The 19045-nt window shown below is 42.2% G+C and overlaps 1 protein-coding gene across 3 annotated transcripts in view; it reads right to left on the minus strand.

Moving 5' to 3' along the window:
- The window catches only part of FRMD4A (FERM domain containing 4A), a 688034-nt gene that overhangs the window by 125020 nt on the left and 543969 nt on the right, over positions 1-19045 (minus strand). For all 3 annotated transcript variants that reach the window (XM_030819299.1, XM_030819297.1, XM_030819298.1), the window contains one exon: positions 13261-13345. In XM_030819299.1, the coding sequence (XP_030675159.1) occupies positions 13261-13345 (85 nt within the window). The remainder of the gene's footprint in view (positions 1-13260; positions 13346-19045) is intronic.

Here is a 19045-nt window from a genome sequence, read left to right on the forward strand (position 1 = left end):
AAAATTTTTTACTTTTATTTATTTATTTTTGTCAAGACAGGGTCTTGCTCTGTTGCCCAGGATGGAGTGCAGTGGCACCATCATAGTTCACTGCAGCCTTGAACTCCTGGGCTCAAGTGATCCTCCTGCCTCAGCCTCCTGGGTAGCTGGGACCACAGGCACACACCACCGTGCTTAGCTAATTTTAACTGTTTTGTAAAGATGGGGGTCTCACTATGTTTCTCAGGCTGGTCTTGAACTCCTGGGCTCAAGTAATCCTCCTGCCTTGGCCTCCCAAAGTGTTGGGATTGCAGCTGTGAGCTACTGCACCTGACCTGGAATCATTCTTTTAGAGGTCATGGGCACAGTCAAGACGACAGATCCATGTAAGTTTGTTTCTTGAAAGTTGAAAAAGAAGGTACCTGTCTGTCCTTCTCTCATACCCCCTCTGTCCTACAAGGGCATGCTCTAAACCTGCATCAATCAAACTAAGATGTAAGGATGAGAGCTCTGTAAGTCTGAGGCTGATATTTATGTTGTCCTGTAGAATGTGATTCTGGGCTTTGGCTTGGTTCTCCCACCTACAGATGAGATGATGTCACCTGATCATTAGCAAAGCATGTTGAAGATATTGAATAAAGACTGTTTATTTCAATATCAACAAGAGTAATAGCATTTAGACCTAAATTGCAAATGTGGCTCAAGGATGATTACTTAAACTACTTTTTTTTTTTTTTTAAGAGATGAGGTCTCTATCATCCAGGCTGCAATGCCCTAGTGTCATCCTAGCTCACTTCAGCCTCAAACTCGTGGGCTCAAGTGATCCTCCCATCTCAGCTTCCCAAGTAGTTGGGACTACAAGTGCGTGCCACCATGCCTGGCTAATTAAATGCATTTTTTTGTAGGGTTGGGGTCTTGCTATGTTGCCCGGGCTGATCTCAAACTGCTGGCCTCAAGTCAAGTGCCTTGGCCTCCCAAAGTGCTGGGATTATAGGTATGAGCCACCATGCCTGGCTAGCAGAGGCTCCCAGACCAATTTGGACAAGACCTGCACCCTCCCAAGCACACCCATAAAGCAGAAATTTTAAGCCTTTTCCTTTATGTCATGATTTGTTCTCAGTGCAGTGTAGGCAACAAAACTCAGTGATTTCTCAGGAAATACGCAAATCCTTGCTCTCTTAGAAAGTAACTAATTAGAAAATAATTTTCTGAGCATCGGCTATGTGCCTAGTACAGTGATAGGTCATGGAAGATGAGCTTAAAAATCCACCCAGAAAAATGCTGGTACCAACTTCTCCTCCAGCCTAAAGATGCATATTTCAGCCCATCTCCAGATGGCAACCACAGTCCTGTTTCTTTGGTTATCACTGCTGGGGGAGGTTAGTGCTTTTAAATGAAGCATAATTGAAATGTGATGAATGTCCCTAAAGAGTGCATTGCCAGCTGAGTGCGGTGGCTCACACCTGTAATCTCAGCAATTTAGGAGGCCAAGGAAGGAGGATCACTGGAGCCCTGGAGTTCAAGACCAGCCTGGGCAACTTGGTGAAACCCTGTTTCACTTTGAAACAAAACACACAGAAAAACCAAATTAGCTGCATACGGTGTCACATGCCCATAGTAGTCCCAGCTACTTGGGAGGCTGAGGCAAAAGAATTGCTTGAACCCAGGAGGCAGAGGTTGCAGTGAGCTGAGATCGCGTCACTGCACTCCAGCCTGGGTGACTGAGCAAGACTCTGCCGCAAAAAAAATATATATATATTATATAATATATATAATATTTATATATTATATAATATTATATAATATATAATATTATTATATTATATAATATATAATATTATTATATTATTTTATAATATTTTATAATATTTTATAATATTTAATAATATATAATATTATTATATTATTATATAATATATAATATTATATAATATATAATATATAATATTATATATTATATAATATTATATATTATATATTATTATATATTATATAATATATAATATTATATAATGTATAATAATATATAATATATAATATTATATAATGTATAATAACATATAATATATAAATATTATATAATATATAATAACATATAATATATATTATATAATATAATAATATATAATATATAAATATTATATAATATAATAATATATAATATATAAATATAATATTATATAATATATATAATATTATATAATATATAACATATATAATATATAAATATTATATATAATATATTATAATATATAAATATTATACATAATAATATATAATATATAAAAATTATAAAATATATAATTATATATAATATATAAATATTATATAATATATATTATATAATATATATAATATATTATATAATATAAATATATAATATATAATATATAAATATTATATAATATATAATATATAAATATTTTATAATTATAATATATAAATATTTTATAATTATAGTATATAAATATTTTATAATATATAATAATATATAATCTATAATTATATTATATTATATATTATATATTATTATATAATAATATATTATTATATAATTATATAATAACAAATAAGGAATTCATAGCCAATCCCTTTGGGCAAGGGCAAATTTATACAGGTGAAATATTAGATTCCTGATGTGATCTTAGATACCAGAATAGATGCCCCTTTATCAACTACACCAGACTCTAAGGTTAAGTTACCTACAGGTCGAGGGTTCAGGGCCAGCTGGCCTAGCACATTTCTCAATTTCTGTGGCTAAACTCTCTATCAATAGGAGCTGTTAACGCTGGTTTACAACCCAGACCATTACAACTCTGACTGGACAGGGTGCCAGCCTTACAAACATTCTCTTCTGAGGAACTACTGCAGACTTTACACCAGTTTCAGCAGTTCGCAGAGGCTGCACACAAACTGTCTTTGTGTCCTGTAGTTCACCTGGTGAGGTAAAGAGCCTCGAATTTCACCTCATTTTAACGCTACAAGCCACCCCAGGAAGGAACGGGAGGTCATGACGTTAAGTGAAATAGGCCAGGCACAGAAAGACAAAGTTCATATTTTCTCACTTATTTGTGGGAGCTAAAAATGAAAACCATTGAACTCATGGAGACAGAGAATAGAAAGATGGTTACCAGAGGCTGGGAAGGGTAGTGAGGGTGGGAGAGGTGGGGATCGTTAATGGGTACAAAAAAATGGAAAGAATGAATAAGACCTAGTATGTGATAGCACAACAGGGTAACTGTAGTCAGTAATGATTGAATTGTACATTTTAATATAAGTAAAAGAGTAGAAGTAGATTGTTTGTAACACAAAGGATAAATGCTTGAGGGGGTGGATACTCCATTTGCCCTGATGTGGTTATTACATGTTACATGCCTGTATCAAAATATCTCATGTACCCCATAAATATAGACACCTACTATGTACCCACAACAATTAAAAATTTAAAAAACCAAAATAAAAACCCCATCCCAAAGTAAACATGGTACGTATGTCACCTATATGTCTACCTATGGCACACACACTCGACACTCCTTCGTAACTATGCATAACTTTTCCCCGAACCTGCTGAATGTGTATGACTCTACCATGTAATAGGAACACCGTAAGGCATAAAATCCAACCTGCCCTTCCCCTCTTCAAAAAGAGCACCTTCAGTCCACGCTGGAGACTTTCTCTTCTCAGCTTGCAAACTGGTACTGCCAATACAGCCCTTTCTCCTAGTTAGCCACCTTGGTGGCCTTTTGGATGATACTGATGGTGCATCCAGTCATTCTGACAGCCACTCACGCCACCTAACCTCAATCAAGGAACTATCAAAGTACTTCTCTGAGGAACTGCATGGAAAGGTCTTTCAATGTGAGCACCAATTTTCTTTTCTCTCTGAAGGTTTGCGTGTGAAGATCAGGAGCTGGTGATATCTTGATTTCTCTTATAACTGTAAGATGTATAATTTATGGAAATCTTTCTGATAAAAAACTAAACAGACTTTGTCATTTTATGGCCTATGTTTGCAAAGCTTTCAGACATCACTGTGATGACTAATTTTTGGTGGTGGATCATTTTCTTCTGTCAGTGCAGAACCCAGAATAGGCAGGATTCAATCCTGCAGCCAGTAGGTGCGGGAAGAGCTGAGGGTCCTCATTCCCTGACTCGCTTCCGTCTCATGGGACAAGTCCGCTGCCTCCTGCAGGGGCTGATGGATGGGCACCTTCACTTGGCTGTTGGAAGCCACACCGGAAGAGGGAGAGGAGCAGATGGAAAAGGCTTGGCGGGAGAGCTGTGCCATCTCATCGGTCTCTTTCCAGGGAACGCGCAACATTCCAGGCAGGCTTCCTGTGGGAGTTTCCCATAGGACGGGACTCACATTTCTAAATGAGATGTATCCACACCCTGGCCAATGTCCTGTCTATCACCCACCTGTCTCCTTAGTGAGTTCAAGCACATCAGAAACACCGTTGGACCATGCGGGAATCCTACTCCACCCTTCCTCCTGCTCCACCTGAAGCACACAAGGACAGCCCCGCTGTCTCATATCCATATTTTAATTTTCTGCAACTTGGATAGACTATGACTACATTTTCCTGCTCTATTGTATAAAGTAGGGGGGCGGAAGGGAAGAGAAAGTGAGAGGGGCGTCCGCTGTGGCCATGCCTCCTGCCTGCTGGGAAAGAGAGAGGAAGGTAGGAAGGCAGTGTTCACAATTTGGGAAAAATAGAAAAACAAAGCCCAACACCTTTCCTCACCTTTCTGCTATTAAAGAGATGAGAGGTTCATTCTCTGAAGAAGAACAGGAAGCAGGGATGAAGTGGACCGGAAGTGCAGGAATTACATGGAATTCTATGCCCAGTGTGAAGACTGTTCCCTCTTGATCCCTGGATGTGGGAGGACATGTCCCAGGCAGGAAGGGAAGGGTTTTCTCTGGAGAGAATGGAGAGCCAGAGAGGAAAGACGTCCAGATACCAAGACACTGATATTCGGGGTTCCCCAGGGAAAGAACCAGCTTCCGACAGGATCACATCACAGGGACACCCACTGGGGAACCATCCCACCCTGAAATGGAGCATCCGCTTAGTTTCTAAATGTGAAGCAACAGACCCGGGCCAGCAGACAACTGAGGAAGCCTTGTACAGGAAAGAGAGACCAACACAAATAAGCCAGAAAAAAAGAGCTGGAAGGAAACACAGAATAATAATGATAACTAATATTATCAGAGTGATAAGAGAGGATAGTATGTTCCTGGAAACAATAATAGCATAATATTAAAAACTCAGATAATATAAAGAAACTCTTAGAAATTAAAAAAAAAAAACCATAATGGCAAAGGTTAAAAAGTCCAGAGAAGAGATTAAAGTAAATAAATACTGACAAAGCCTCCCATAAAGTAGAATAAAAAGACAGAGATAGACAGCTGGAGAGACAAGGTATCAGAGCGGGAGACCTTGCCCAGCATTTGATAAACAGGAATTCTGGAAAGAGAGGACACAGGCCAGAGCGGAGAAGATGTCAAAGCAACAATCCAAAAAGAACCTCACAACTAAAAAAGAATGCAAGTCACGTCTCCAGACTAAAAGTGCCCATTGAACACGGGGTACAATGGATTTACAAAGACCCACATCAGGGCACCCATCCTGAAATTTTAGATCAGAAGGAGAAAAAAGGAGTTCCCAAAGGATCCCATTGTTGGGGGGCCCGAGGGGGTGTCACATACAATGGATAGGATGGTGGGCTTTTCCGGAGCAACACCTTTGGTATTCTGAGAGAATTTTTTTTTTGTGTGTATTTCTATATCCAGTCAAACTATTCATTAGATACGAAGCTAGAATAAAGACTTTTTCAGATATGCCAGGATCCAAACATTTTACTTCCCATATGTGCTTTCTCTGGATTGATTGCAGGATGTTCTCCAGCGAAACAATGGTGTAAAACAAAAAACAGGAAGACTCCGGATCCAGGAAAGAGAGGATCCATTACAGAGTGAGGGAGAAGGAAAGACCCTGATGAGGATGAGGCATCCCAGGTTGAGACTCTGCATGAGACCAGGTCCAGGCTGGAGCAGGAGGATGGAGGAGTCTAAGAGGGAGGTCCTGGAACAACAACAGCAGTAGCAGCTGCCACAGCAACCAAAATCAAACCAAAGAGGAACGAGAACTATCCGATGTAGCTGGAAATTAATATTGGTAGACATCTGGGAATCTGTAGGAACTTTTGGGAGAAAAGTGAAGGGTATGTAGAAACTAAATAAGTGAAAGCAAGGCAAGTATTCCCTTTGAGTAAAACAGTGGGTTGTCTAAAAAACGAGCTGCAACCACAGGATACTACTTAGATTAGTCACGATAATGTCATGCTGATGACTATGGCTTTAAGCCAGAATTGTGCTATCACCATATTGAGAAAATAAAAGGAAATAAAATGTGGGTGGTTATAATCTAAATCTACATCCTTTTTTTTTCTTTTTTTTTGAGACAAAGTCTCGCTCTGTCCACCAGGCTGGAGTGTAGTAGTGTGATCTGGACTCTTGGACTCACTGCAACCTCCACCTTTGGGGCTCAGGCAATCCTCCCACCTTACCCTCCAGAGAAGCTGGGACTATAGGCATGTGCCACCACACTCGACTAATTTTTGTGTTTTTTGTAGAGAAGGGATCTCACTATGTTGCCCAGGCTGGTCTCAAGCTCCTAAGATCAAGTGATCCTCCCACCTCAGCCTCCCAAAGTGCTGGTATTATAGGCGTGAGCAACTGTGCCTGGCCATCTTCATCCATCTTAACAGGAATTCAACAATCTAAAAATGAATCAATCAAAGAATAATGCCCTGTGTCAATTATTTAGCTATATGGAGGCAAATACTAGAAGAAACAGCTAAAACTTTTGCAAGTAGCAGGAGTTGTGGGGAGAAGGCTGTTTGTCATAATAAGCCTTGTGGAACCATTTGACTTTTAAATGATGTCATATACTACTTTGATACAAACAAATATTAATACTTTAAAAAGTGAATGAAATTGAACTTTGAAAAAGCAAAAATAAGCGGCTTATTTTACCTTGATGACTTAGATTTTAATATACGGTAGGAACCATTCCCCAAGAGACAGGGAGGGAGCAGATATTAAACCCACGCTGGGTAAACCCAGGTATCCGGGATCAGCATCGGGATGGGTTATCTGGGTCTAACACCACCCTCTGGGCTCTTCAAGGCCCCCAAAGTGCCAGGGGCCCGTGTGGGTGGCACAAAGAGAATCACAGCCAAGAGAAAAAACCTCGGGCCTAAATCCAACTAGCTAATCACATGCCTGGCATGGGACTAAGAACTTTGCAGGCTTTATCTCACTGCATCTTCCCAAGAAGGTTGTGGTTACAGCCTTATAACATCCTTGCTCAATTAGAGAGGAAAGGGAAGCTTGGACACGTTACAGGAGGTGCCCACATTGATCCCTTTTACCAAGGGGTAGGACTGGGAAAAGAACCTGGGTCTGCCCGACAGCAAAAGCTGAACTCTCAATCACTCAGCAGTGCCTTTCATGATCTTTACACTGACACAGGTTACACAGGCTATCCAGCCATCCTCCAGTCCTTTGTTTCTGAGTCACTTAGCCTCTCTGTACCTACTTCCTCCTCTGGAAAGCCAGCGATTCTCGCTCCATCTCACACAGAGATGCTGAGGCTCAAATATCATAGTATATATAAAGAACTTTAAAATAAATTTAAATGGCAATTTGTACAAAAAAAAAACAAATGAAAATATTATTCTTGATCACGGGAGGGAGACAAGGGGCCTTGGGATGCGACTTGGTCTCCTATATCAACTTGAAAGAAGCTGTCCCTTGGTCATTTGTGGTCATTTATGTGCCCAAGCCCAAGGAAAGATTTTGAGAAGAGAGGGCTGGGTTCTGGGGTGACATTTAGCATGTGGCCTGATGCTGTCGGGACCTTGATCCTAAATGTGGCTGGCTGCAAAGGTGTCGTCACCTCCACTCAGGGCATCTGTAGTATTTAGTTCTGACATTTATTCTTTTTAATTTTCCCTGAATCGCAAAGTCCTAGGCGTGCATGATGTTCAGAGGCCTTCAGTGCCAGCTCAGCAGCACTTGGAACAAGACAGTACTGAACGCAATTCCTCTCCCTTTCCCCAAGCATCTGCCCAAGTAGGCTTTGGGTCAATTCCTTTTTTTTTTTTTTGATAAGGAGTCTCGCTCTGGCACCCAGGCTGGAGTGCAATGGCACACATGATCTCGGCTCACTGCAACCTCAGCCTCCCGGGTTCGCTCAAGCAATTCTCCTGACTGAGCCTCCTGAGTAGCTGGGATTACAGGCGCCTGCCACCACGCCCGGCTAACTTTTGTATTTTTAGTAGAGATGGTGTTTCACCATGTTGGTCAGGCTGGTCTCGAACTCCTGACCTCGTGATCCACCCGCCTCGGCCTCCCAAAGTGCTGGGATTACAGGCGTGGGCCCGGGACAATTTTTTACTTGCCCTGCTCGAGAGTGATTTCGCGGGTTCAGCGTTGCCATTCATTTACTTTGCTGCCCAAGGCTGCCACCTGGTGGAGACTGCTCACCTTTCATTTCTGAACTTGGTTTCAAAGCGCTTTCACATTCATTTAAAAAAAATACCAGATACTCTTACAATCTGTGTGTAAGTTTAGTATTATTATTTCCACTTTATAATGAGAAAATGGGGTCTTAGAGGAAAGAATCTGAAAGTACCTGGAACTGCATTATGGTATCTTTTCCCTCCATTCGGCAAAACCCCAAAATGCCGTCCTCTTAGTGAGCTGGGTTTGAGCCCAGTTTAAGTCCTGGCTCAGCGACTGTCCCAAAATGAGGTCTTTTCACAGAACTGAATTTGATAATCACCAGGCCCTCCATTATTCTGAACATTTGTACTTGGTGGAACTATTCTGTGCAGTGAATGTGTTGAGGTACTTCCAGAAGGAAAGTGATGGCTGATAATACCATTCCAACGTGTGTGTGTGTGTGTGTGTGTGTGTGTATGTGTGTGTGTGTGTGTGTTAAGGTTTAATGGGTTTTTGCAATCCCTAGGGCCTGAGTTTAATTACATTTTAAAATCCAGGCAGCGGTATCTCCCTAGACTCCTTTGAATCCATCCATTGAACACCTCACAGACAAGTGTACGAGGAGAGCCTCCCTCCAGGGTGCACTGTAGCCTGGCCATTCATTAGGTATGTGATCCCTGAGAAAACAGGGATAAAAAGCAGCATCTATCTCTCGGGTTGATGGGTGCAGCAAACCATCATGGCACATGTATACCTATGTAACAAACCTGCATGTTCTGCACATGTATCAAAGAACTTAAAGTATAATAATAATAAAAAACTTTCTAGAAAATTCAGGGCACTCTAGGCTTTACATTTATTTATTTATTTAAAAAAAGAATTGGCTGGGTGCAGTGGCTCATGCCTGTAATCTCAGCCCCTTTGGGAGGCCGAGGTGGGTGGATCATGAGGTCAGGAGTTCGAGACCAGCTTGACCAACATGGTGAAACCCCCATCTCTACTAAAAATACAAAAATTAGCCAGGTGTGGTGGCTGGTGCCTGTAATCCCACCTACTCAGGAGGCTGAGGCAGGAGAATTGCTTGAACCCAGAGGTTGCAGTGAGCCGAGATTACACCATTACACTCTAGCCTGGGCGACAGAGTGAGACTCCATTTCGAAGAAAAAAAAAAAAAAAGGCTTATTTAATCTTCCATCAGCGTCCTGATAACCAAGAGAAAATTCCTTACTGAGATCACAGGAATGGCTAAACCCATCAAATCTTCACTTGAAAATTCTCTGGTTTGTCCATCTGGAATTTGCCCTGACTGAATGCACTACCCTTAAATTCCTTAGTAGAATTTTTATTCTAACTAATCCTCACACTTCAGGACTTCAGACGAGTCCCTGACATTTTACCCAGGTATAAGAGGCAGAACTTAAGCTGTGAATTCAGAAAAACATCTGTTAATTTGCTTTCTGTGGCCCTACATTAGTCAGCTGGTGTATACCTCAAACTCTTCTGCTTCTTGTTAATTAAATTTTTAGAGTAAGGGGAAATCCTAGGTTTAGTATTATTTGATTTATTTCAAGGTAGAATGCATTTTGGCCTCCAAATTAATTACCATCAATAAACGTATGCAAAATTCACTCTCAAAAAAAAAAGCAGTGTCTATCTCAAAGGGCATTGTGAAGACTCAGTTAAACAATTCGCATAAAGCACTCAGCAACAAGACTACACATCATGTAAACTTTGTAGGAATGAACCGTTCTTGTCTATTACTGTTAATGAGCAGCCCTAAGGGGGTGTGATGGAGGTTGCATTCATGAGACATTCATTGCATTCATTATGTGCATGCCGGGGGTAGCCAGTGGAGTGGGTGTTTCTTTTTTAAAATGTTCTTTTAGGGCCGGGCAAGGTGGCTGACACCTGTAATCCCAGCACTTTGGGAGGCCAAGGTGGATGGATCAACTTGAGGTCAGGTGTTTGAGACCAGCCTGGGCAACATGGCGAAACCCCATCTCTACTAAAAATACAAAAACTAGCCGGGCATGGTGCTGCACACCTGTAATCCCATTTACTCAGGAGGCTGAGGCGGGAGAATCGCTTGAACCTGGGAGGCAGAGGCTGCAGTGAGCTGAGATTGTGCCACTGTACTCCAGCCTGGGCAACAGAGTGAGACTGTGTAAAAATAAATAAATAAATAAATAAAAATGTTCTTTTAGTCTCAGTTCCTAACCTCAGTGATATTCTGCAAGTCCATCTTCCCAGGGAGGAGGCGTGTGCTGGAAAGGGGTGTAGGCATTTTGGGCTATCCCACAAAAGGAGACACTACAAGCTTATGGAACAATTGGATACAGGACAAGGGGCTGTTGCTCTCAATTAGGAATCATCTCTTGAACAGACTTTTTTTCTAAAGAAGATACACAAATGGTCGATAACATGTGGAAACATGCTCAACATCGCTAGTCACCAGGGAAATGCAAATCCAAACCACAATGAGATACACCTCACACCCATTGGGATGGTTATTAATTTAATAAAACAAAACAGAAAATAACAAATGTTGGAGAGGATGTGGAGAAACTGGAACCCTTGGGCGCTGTTGGTAGAAATGTAAAATGGTGCAGCTGCTATGGAAAACAGTAGGGATGGTTCCTCAAAAAATGAAAAATAGAAGTACCCTATGATCTGGTAATACCACTTATAGGTATATACCCCAAATAACTGGGAAAAGGGTCTCAAGGAGATATTTAGACATCCATGTTCATAACGGCATTATTCGTGATAGGCAAAAGATGGAAATAACCCGTGTCTTTTGATGGATGAATAGATCAACAAAAGGTGATCTACACATACAATAAAATGTTATTTAGCCTTAAAAAGGAAGGCAGCCAAGCATGGTGGCCCACATCTGTAATCCTAGCACTTTGGAAGGCCAAGGCAGGCAGATCACCTGAGCCCAGAAGTTCGAGACCAGCCTGGTCAACATGCCAAAACCCTGTCTCTATAAAGAAATACAAAAATTAGCTGGATGTGGTGGCACACACCTGTAGTCCCAGCTACTTAGGAGGGTGAGGTGGGAGGATCACTTGAACCCGGGAGGTGGAGGTTGCAGTGAGCCAAGATCGCACCACTGAACTCCAGCCTGGGCGACAGAGAGACCCTGTCTTAAAAATTAAAAAAAAAAAAAAAAAAAAAAAAAAAGGAAGGAAATTCTGCACATGCTACAACATGGATGACATTTTTTTTTTTTTTTTTTTGAGACAGAGTTTTGCTCTATTGCCCAGGCTGGAGTGCAGTGGTACGCTCAGCTCACTGTAACTTCCACCTCCCAGGTTCAAGAGATTCTCCTGCCTCAGCCTCCCAAATACCTAGAATCACAGGCACGAACCACCACATCTGGCTAATTTTTGTATTTTTAATAGAGACAGGGTTCCGCCATGTTGGCCAGGCTATTCTCAAACTCCTGACCTCAGGTGATCCACCTGCCTCGGCCTCCCAAAGTGCTGGGATTACAGGCATGAGCCACCACACACAGCCAACATGGATGAACCTTGAGGCCATTATGCTAGGTAAAGTAAGCCAGGCACAAAAGGACAAATACTATATGATTCCACTTATGTGAAGTACTAGAGTGGTTAAATTCATAGAGACAAAAAGTAGTGGTTGCCAGGGGCTGAGGAAAGCGGGGAAGGGGAGTTGTTTAATGAGTCTAGAGTTTCAGTTAGCAGATGAAAAGAGTCCTTGGGTGAACGACGGTAGGGATGGTTATACAACACTGTGAATGTACTTAATGCCACTGAACTGCACACTTAAAAATGGCTGAGACTACAAACTAAGTTCTGTGTATGCTGCTCAAGTGATGGGTGCACCAAAGTCTCACAAATCACCACTAAAGAACTTACTCATAACTAAATACCACCTGTCCCCCAAAAACCTATGGAAATATGAAAATATTTTCAAAAATGGTTGAGATAGTAAATTTGTGTGCATTTTACTACAATTTTTTAAAAAAGAAACTGTCTCACTTAAAGCGACAATAGCATCCCTTTGAAAGATGCTGCCAGACCATCTAAAAATGGTCAAATATACATATATTGGTTATAAGAAGCTCATTCCTACCTGCAAGACCTGTCTAAGTTGACTAGTGCATTTGTCATACTTGTCGAGGTTTTTCACCTTTGTCTCAGTTGACAAAGAAACCTTTAAAATCAGGAGACCTTTAAAATAAGGTTAGGAAACACGTCCACAGAGCCAGAAACACAGCCATGGATCAAAGGAATCACATTATTATTATTCCTTTTTTTTTTTTTTTTTTTTTTTTTTTTGAGATGGAGTCTCCGCCCGTCTCCAGGCTGGAGTGCAGTGGTGCGATCTTGGCTCACTGCAACCTCCACCTCCCAGGTTCAAGCAATTCACCTGCCTCAGCCTCCCAAGTAGCTGGGACTACAGGCATGCGCCACCATGCCCACCTAATTTTTATATTTTTAGTAGAGACAGGGTTTCACCATGTTGGCCAGGATAGTCTCAATCTCTCGACCTCGTGATACGCCCGCCTCGGCCTCCCAAAGTGTTGGGATTACAGGCGTGAGCCACCGCGCCCGGTCAGGAATCACATTATTAAATGGTGCTGTTAGCTTCATAACATTCCATTTATTTATAGTAATTAATTTATAAATGACTTATCCTAATCAATAAAATGGCCTAAGGGGTAACACTTTGGAATTGCCAGCTTCAAATGATACTTTCAGGTTTCAGAGGGAAACGGAGAGAGAGGGAGTTCCTACCTTGTAGATGCAGGACTTCGCGTTCAGAAAGAAAAGCTCAATGGTGGCATTATCCTTCAGGTATGAAATGCTTTCTATATAGAACCTGAAAGAGAAAAACGGTGCATGAACCACAGGAACAGCAGGCGTAGAAAATAAAGCGCCCTCTAGAGCTACAAGATCTGAGATGCAAGCTGGCACTCCCCATCCTAAATAAACAAAGGAAAAAGGCACCATCCATGGTTTTTCTATGATCCCCTATGGAGGACAAACTGTGTTTTTGGAGTTTTGATAGTGGGTTAGGACTGTCAGGCCTAATGGGCCTCACCATAGCCAAAGAACTGGGTCTGCCAGCCACCAACTTGTAAGAACAAATTCTAAAACTGGGCCTCTGCTTACTTTGTCCTATCTGCTTTCTAATTTTACATAATGTTATTTGTTTTTATCACATTGCTTGTTTGTCTTAAATTGTCATTGAGTTGGATTTTCTTTTCTTCTTTTTTTTTTTTCAGAGAGACAGGGTCTCACGCTGTTATCCAGGCTGGAGTGCAGTGGTACATGGCTTACTGCAGCCTTGACCTCCCAGGCTCAAGCAATCTTCCTGCCTCAGCTTCCTGAGTAGCTGAGACTACAGTTGCATACCACCACACCTGACTAATTTTTTTTGTTTCTTTGTGTTTTTTTTGTTTTTTTGGAGATACGGAGTCTTCCTTTGTTGCTCAGGCTGGGCTCAAGTTATCTGCCCACCTCAGCCTCCCGAAATGCTGGGGTAATAGATGTAAGCCACCGTGCCCAGCCAAGTTGGATTTTTAAAAGACAATTTCTTTTTCTTAATCACAGCTTTCTTTGAAATGGTTGCTACTACTCCCAAAGGTGGTGAAGTGTGATTTGATTTCTGCACATTCGGAGAGCTATGCAAAGTGTTCTTAACACCGTGATATTAATGCATATTAAGCCAAATGAGAATCGGATTTCATCTAGATGGAGCTTATAGATATTTTCAAGATGAAACATGCTCACATTATTTAAGTTTACACTAAATATGCCTTTATAATATTGACTTTGGAGTTCATTAAATTCTTTAATGAGATAATGCGCTTGTACTGTCTAATGACCAGCCACACTGAAGGACTAGGAGTTGAAAGGAAGAGGGGCGAAAGGTTGAAATGCAACATCTTGGAGGGAAGAAGGCTCTGAGCAGGTGTGGCAACCCTTAGGGTAGACTAGGAGGGTGCTGGGTACCTGGGGCTCTTGGAAACTGGGTTCACCAAGAAGAGGCAGAAGGTGAGGAAGGTGAAATGAGAAGAAACAAGTACTACAGTTTTCTAGAACAGTGCTATAATCTGAGGGCCAGAATCCTCTGGAGGGAGTCAGAGAGCAGTGATGGAGTCCCCAGCTCCGTGTGACTCACGGCAGTCACATCATCCTGCCAGGCTTCTGTTCTTCAGACTGTAAAAGAAGTGGTCCTCTACCTAAGAAGTCCACTGGTTTTTAAATATTGGAAACTGACTCCAATGTAAACAACAACAACGGCAGCAAAAACAAGAGACCAACATCGTATAAGGCAAACAAAATGATGCCCTTAGCTTCAAGAAGTTCTATTCATTTATAGTAATTAATTTAAAAATGACTTCTTCTAATCAGTACAATCACCTGAGGGGCAACAACTTGGAATTTCCAATCTCAAATGATACTTTTAGATTCCACTGGGAAACGGAAGAGGAGGAGAGTTCCTACATTGGAGATACAGGACCTCATGTGTCTTTTTAGAAAGGAAAGCTCAGTGGTAGTGTTATCCTTCAGGTATGGTAAAAGATAAAAGGATTTATCCATAATTGGCCAGGCGCTGTGGCTCACACCTGTAATCCCAGCACTTTGGGAGGCTGAGGTGGGGGGAATTACCTGAGGTCAGGAGTTCGAAACCAGCCTGGCCAACATGGTGAAACCCCTGTCTCTACTAAAAATATAAAAATTAGCCAGGGGTGGGGGAGGGTGCCTGTAATCCTAGCTACTTGGGAGGCTGAGGCAGAAGAATCGCTTGAACCCAGGAGGAGGAGGTTGCAGTGAGCTGAGATGGTGCCACTGCACTCACTCCAGCCTGGACAACAGAGGGAGACTCTATCTCAAAAAAAAAAAAAAAAAAAAAAAAGGATCCTTTACCATACCTGAAGGATAATAATGCTACTGTTGAATAAACATGAAGATAAAAACCCATGTCTGTAGGCTACATCAAGCCCATGGCCCACCAGCTTGCAACCTCTTGTCTACACACTAAATAAATAAATAAAGCTTTCTATGATTTTTCAAATGTGTGCAGAGGCTGCTGTGATGAATACAATTCAAGTTTCTTTGAAATTGGTGAGTGAATTCGGAGTAACTTCAGACATTAAATTTTCTCAATCCACAGATATCATTAGTACAATTATTATCTCAGGTTCTACAAAATTTGGAGGAATTACACAGTGGCCCTCATACTTGTAGAGCCTGAAAATTAATGGACTGGCTGATCTCTGCCCATAACCCCTGCCCCTGCCAAGCACCTGCCCCCTGCTTCTGGAGCAGGTGTCTTATATCACCAAGGTCTTCATATAGGGCCCACCATGGTCTCAGAGGCACAGTAAAGTTAAGCAACTTTTAGTTCTTTAAGAATGGAGAGCAGAATTGCAGTAGCAAATTTTACATCTCAGAGCAAAATAAATTTGATATGATTTGATTTTCTTTTTAAAAATTTTTTTATTTTTATAATTTCTTTTTACTTTGTTATTATTATTTTTTATTATACTTTAAGTTCTAGGGTACACATGCACACCGTGCAGGTTTGTTACATATGTATACATGTGCCATGTTGGTGTGCTGCACCCATTAACTCGTCGTTTACATTAGGTATATCCCCTAATGCTATCCCTCCCCCCACCCCCCACCCCACGACAGGCCCCGGAATGTGATGTTCCCCACCCTGTGTCCAAGTGTTCTCATTGTTCAATTCCCACCTATGAGTAAGAACATGCAGTGTTTGGTTTTCTGTCCTTATGACAGTTTGCTCAGAATGATGGTTTCTAGCTTCATCCATGTCCCTACAAAGGACATGAACTCATCCTTTGTTATGGCTGCATAGTATTCCATGGTGTATATGTGCCACATTTTCTTAATCCAGTCTACCACTGATGGACATCTGTGTTGGTTCCAAGTCTTTGCTGTTGTGAATAGTGCCACAATAAATATACGTGTGCATGTGTCTTTATAGCAGCATGATTTATAATCCTTTGGGTATATACCCAGTAATGGGATTGCTGGGTCAAATGGTATTTCTAGTTCTAGATCCTTGAGGAATCGCCACACTGTCTTCCACAATGGTTGAACTAGTTTACAGTCCCACCAACAGTGTAAAAGCGTTCCTATTTCTCCACATCCTCTCCAGCACCTGTTGTTTCCTGACTTTTTAATGATTTGATTTTCAAAAAATAAATCTATATGATAGCTCTTGCCTGTAATCCCAGCACTTTGGGAGGCCAAGACGTATGGATCAACTGAGGTCAGGAGTTCGAGACCAGCCTGGCCAACATGGTGAAAGCCTGTCTCTACTAAAAATACAAAAAATTAGCCAGGCGTCGTGGTGGACACCCGTAATCCCAGCTACTTGGGAGGCTGAGGCAGGAGAATCGCTTGAACCTGGGAGGCGGAGGTTGCAGTCAGCTGAGATCATGCCGTTGCACTCCAGCCTGGGCAACGAGAGCGAAACTCCATATCAAAAATAAATAAATAAATCTACATCCTTTGCAAAGGGGTCAGAATAATAAAAGACACTAAAGGAAGGAAAAGAAGGAAAAGGGAGGAAAGGGAGAGAAAGGGGAGGGAAGAGAGAAAGCAATCCTAACACCAGAATATTAACAGAAACCTCCTGAAGTTGACAGTGGCCTTCATGCTCTAATGATTTTGAGTCTAAGTTCTTATAAGGTCTGAAATAACTTAATCTTCAAAGTAATGCCATACATTTCTTAAAAGAATCTCATTTGCTTTAGTTCTTAAAAAGTAAAGAGTAAAGACATCCTGCCTCCCCCACCCCAATTTTCTCGTGAATAGTATATTAAGAAAATATAACGCTTCCCTTTTCGTTTCCACTCTCAAATAATGGGAAGCTGAACTGAGGTGACAAATTCTCCATCTCTGCGACTGCCTTCATTTCCACCCAGCTCTATGTTGTCTGGCCATAAAAGGGGCAGAGAAGGTACAGGAAATAACACACATATTCTGAGATGAAGAAAAAAAAAATCACCTCCTCTCGACAGAAGTGGAAAGCAGTTTCCTGTTAACTTTTATCACCAAGACGACAGCCTGGAAAACGCTGTGAGTTGCGGGCCTGTCATGTCATTGTTCTGTTAGGGGAGGGTGTGGAGCTCATCCTGAGCTTTCCCTCCCTGCCAGGGAACTGCTGAGTCAAAAATGCCTGCAGAGAAACAGAGCTCAGACCTCTCCACCAGCACGCCCAGAGAGGCCTGGTGCATGCTGGGGGGCACCAGGGACAAGAGCCTTCTGGGAAGATGGGGAGGGCGGATGGTTTGGATTCAAAGTCAAAATTTTCTTCTTTTTTTTGTGATGGGGTCTTGCTCTATCACTCAGGCTGGAGTGCAGTGTGCAACCACAGTTCACTGCAGCCTCGATCTCCTGGGATCAAGCGACCCATCTGCCCAAGTCTCCCAAATAGCTGGGACTACAGATATAAGCCACCATGCTGACTAATTTTTTATTTTCTGTCGAGATGGGGTCTCACTATGTTGCCCAGGGTGGTCTTGAACTCCTGAGCTCAAGTAATCGTCCTACCTTGACCTCCCAAAGTACTTGGATTACAGGCCAGCCTCTTCTTTTTTTTTTTTTTAAATCCAGTTTTTGGCTGGCATAGTTTTTGGCCGGGCATGCCTGTAATCCCAGCACTTTGGGAGGCCGAGGCAGGCAGATCTGTCTCAAAAAAAAAAAAAAAAAAAAAAAAAAGTGGGTTCTTTTTCTGATTTTCAGAGAGCCTCAGCAGTAGGTGGCAATGTTGTATTTCCTTAACTACCAGTGTGGAGCAGGGAGTGCTTCCAGGGTTCACAAAGAACATTCCAGGTCTCCGGGTAACCAGGGAAATAAATGAAGGCTGTGTCTCGGATTCAGAGGGTCTGCATGGACAGTTCCCAGTCTGGCTGTGTATTGACCATGGCTTTATGATGCTTGGATGTCTGCGGCCTTGCTGGGCCTGGAGGGATTGCTAGTGCCAGGGTTAGCCAATTTCCAGACCCCAAGACTTCCACATGTCACCATGGGTCCAGGATCCCCTCCCACCACCTCTGGGCTCTCACACCCAGGGCCACTATTCCCCCGCCCTCATCACCCTAGGGACACGTACCAGACAACTAGAGGCAGCCCTCATGCTGCACAGCCCGCTGAAATTATTTAAACTAGCCAATCCCAAGCCTGCTCTCCCAGCCTTGCCCGCTCCTCCCCACAGAAACCACAAAAACTGCTCTTGCCCAGTTGTTTCCTGGCTCCCCTGCCTCCTGACTAACCCCAGTGCCTCCCACATGGCCCTGCGTGGCATGGTGTGGCCCCTCCTCCCAGGAACTGAGTGACAATCTTTTCAATGTCTGTCCTCTCCTCATCTGCTGGCCTCACCACAGCTGAATCATAATCAGACCTACATTTTAAACGGGTTTTTGGGGCACATTCAGCAGGACTGAATCTTAGGGCATCTATTTGAGTCTAAAGGAACACTCTAGATGGAGCGCAGACCTTGCTAAGAGGTTTCCTGACTCCATAAGCAACAGCCCACCCA

This window comes from Nomascus leucogenys, chromosome 9 (genome assembly GCF_006542625.1).
Source record: "Nomascus leucogenys isolate Asia chromosome 9, Asia_NLE_v1, whole genome shotgun sequence".
Taxonomy (NCBI): domain Eukaryota; kingdom Metazoa; phylum Chordata; class Mammalia; order Primates; family Hylobatidae; genus Nomascus; species Nomascus leucogenys.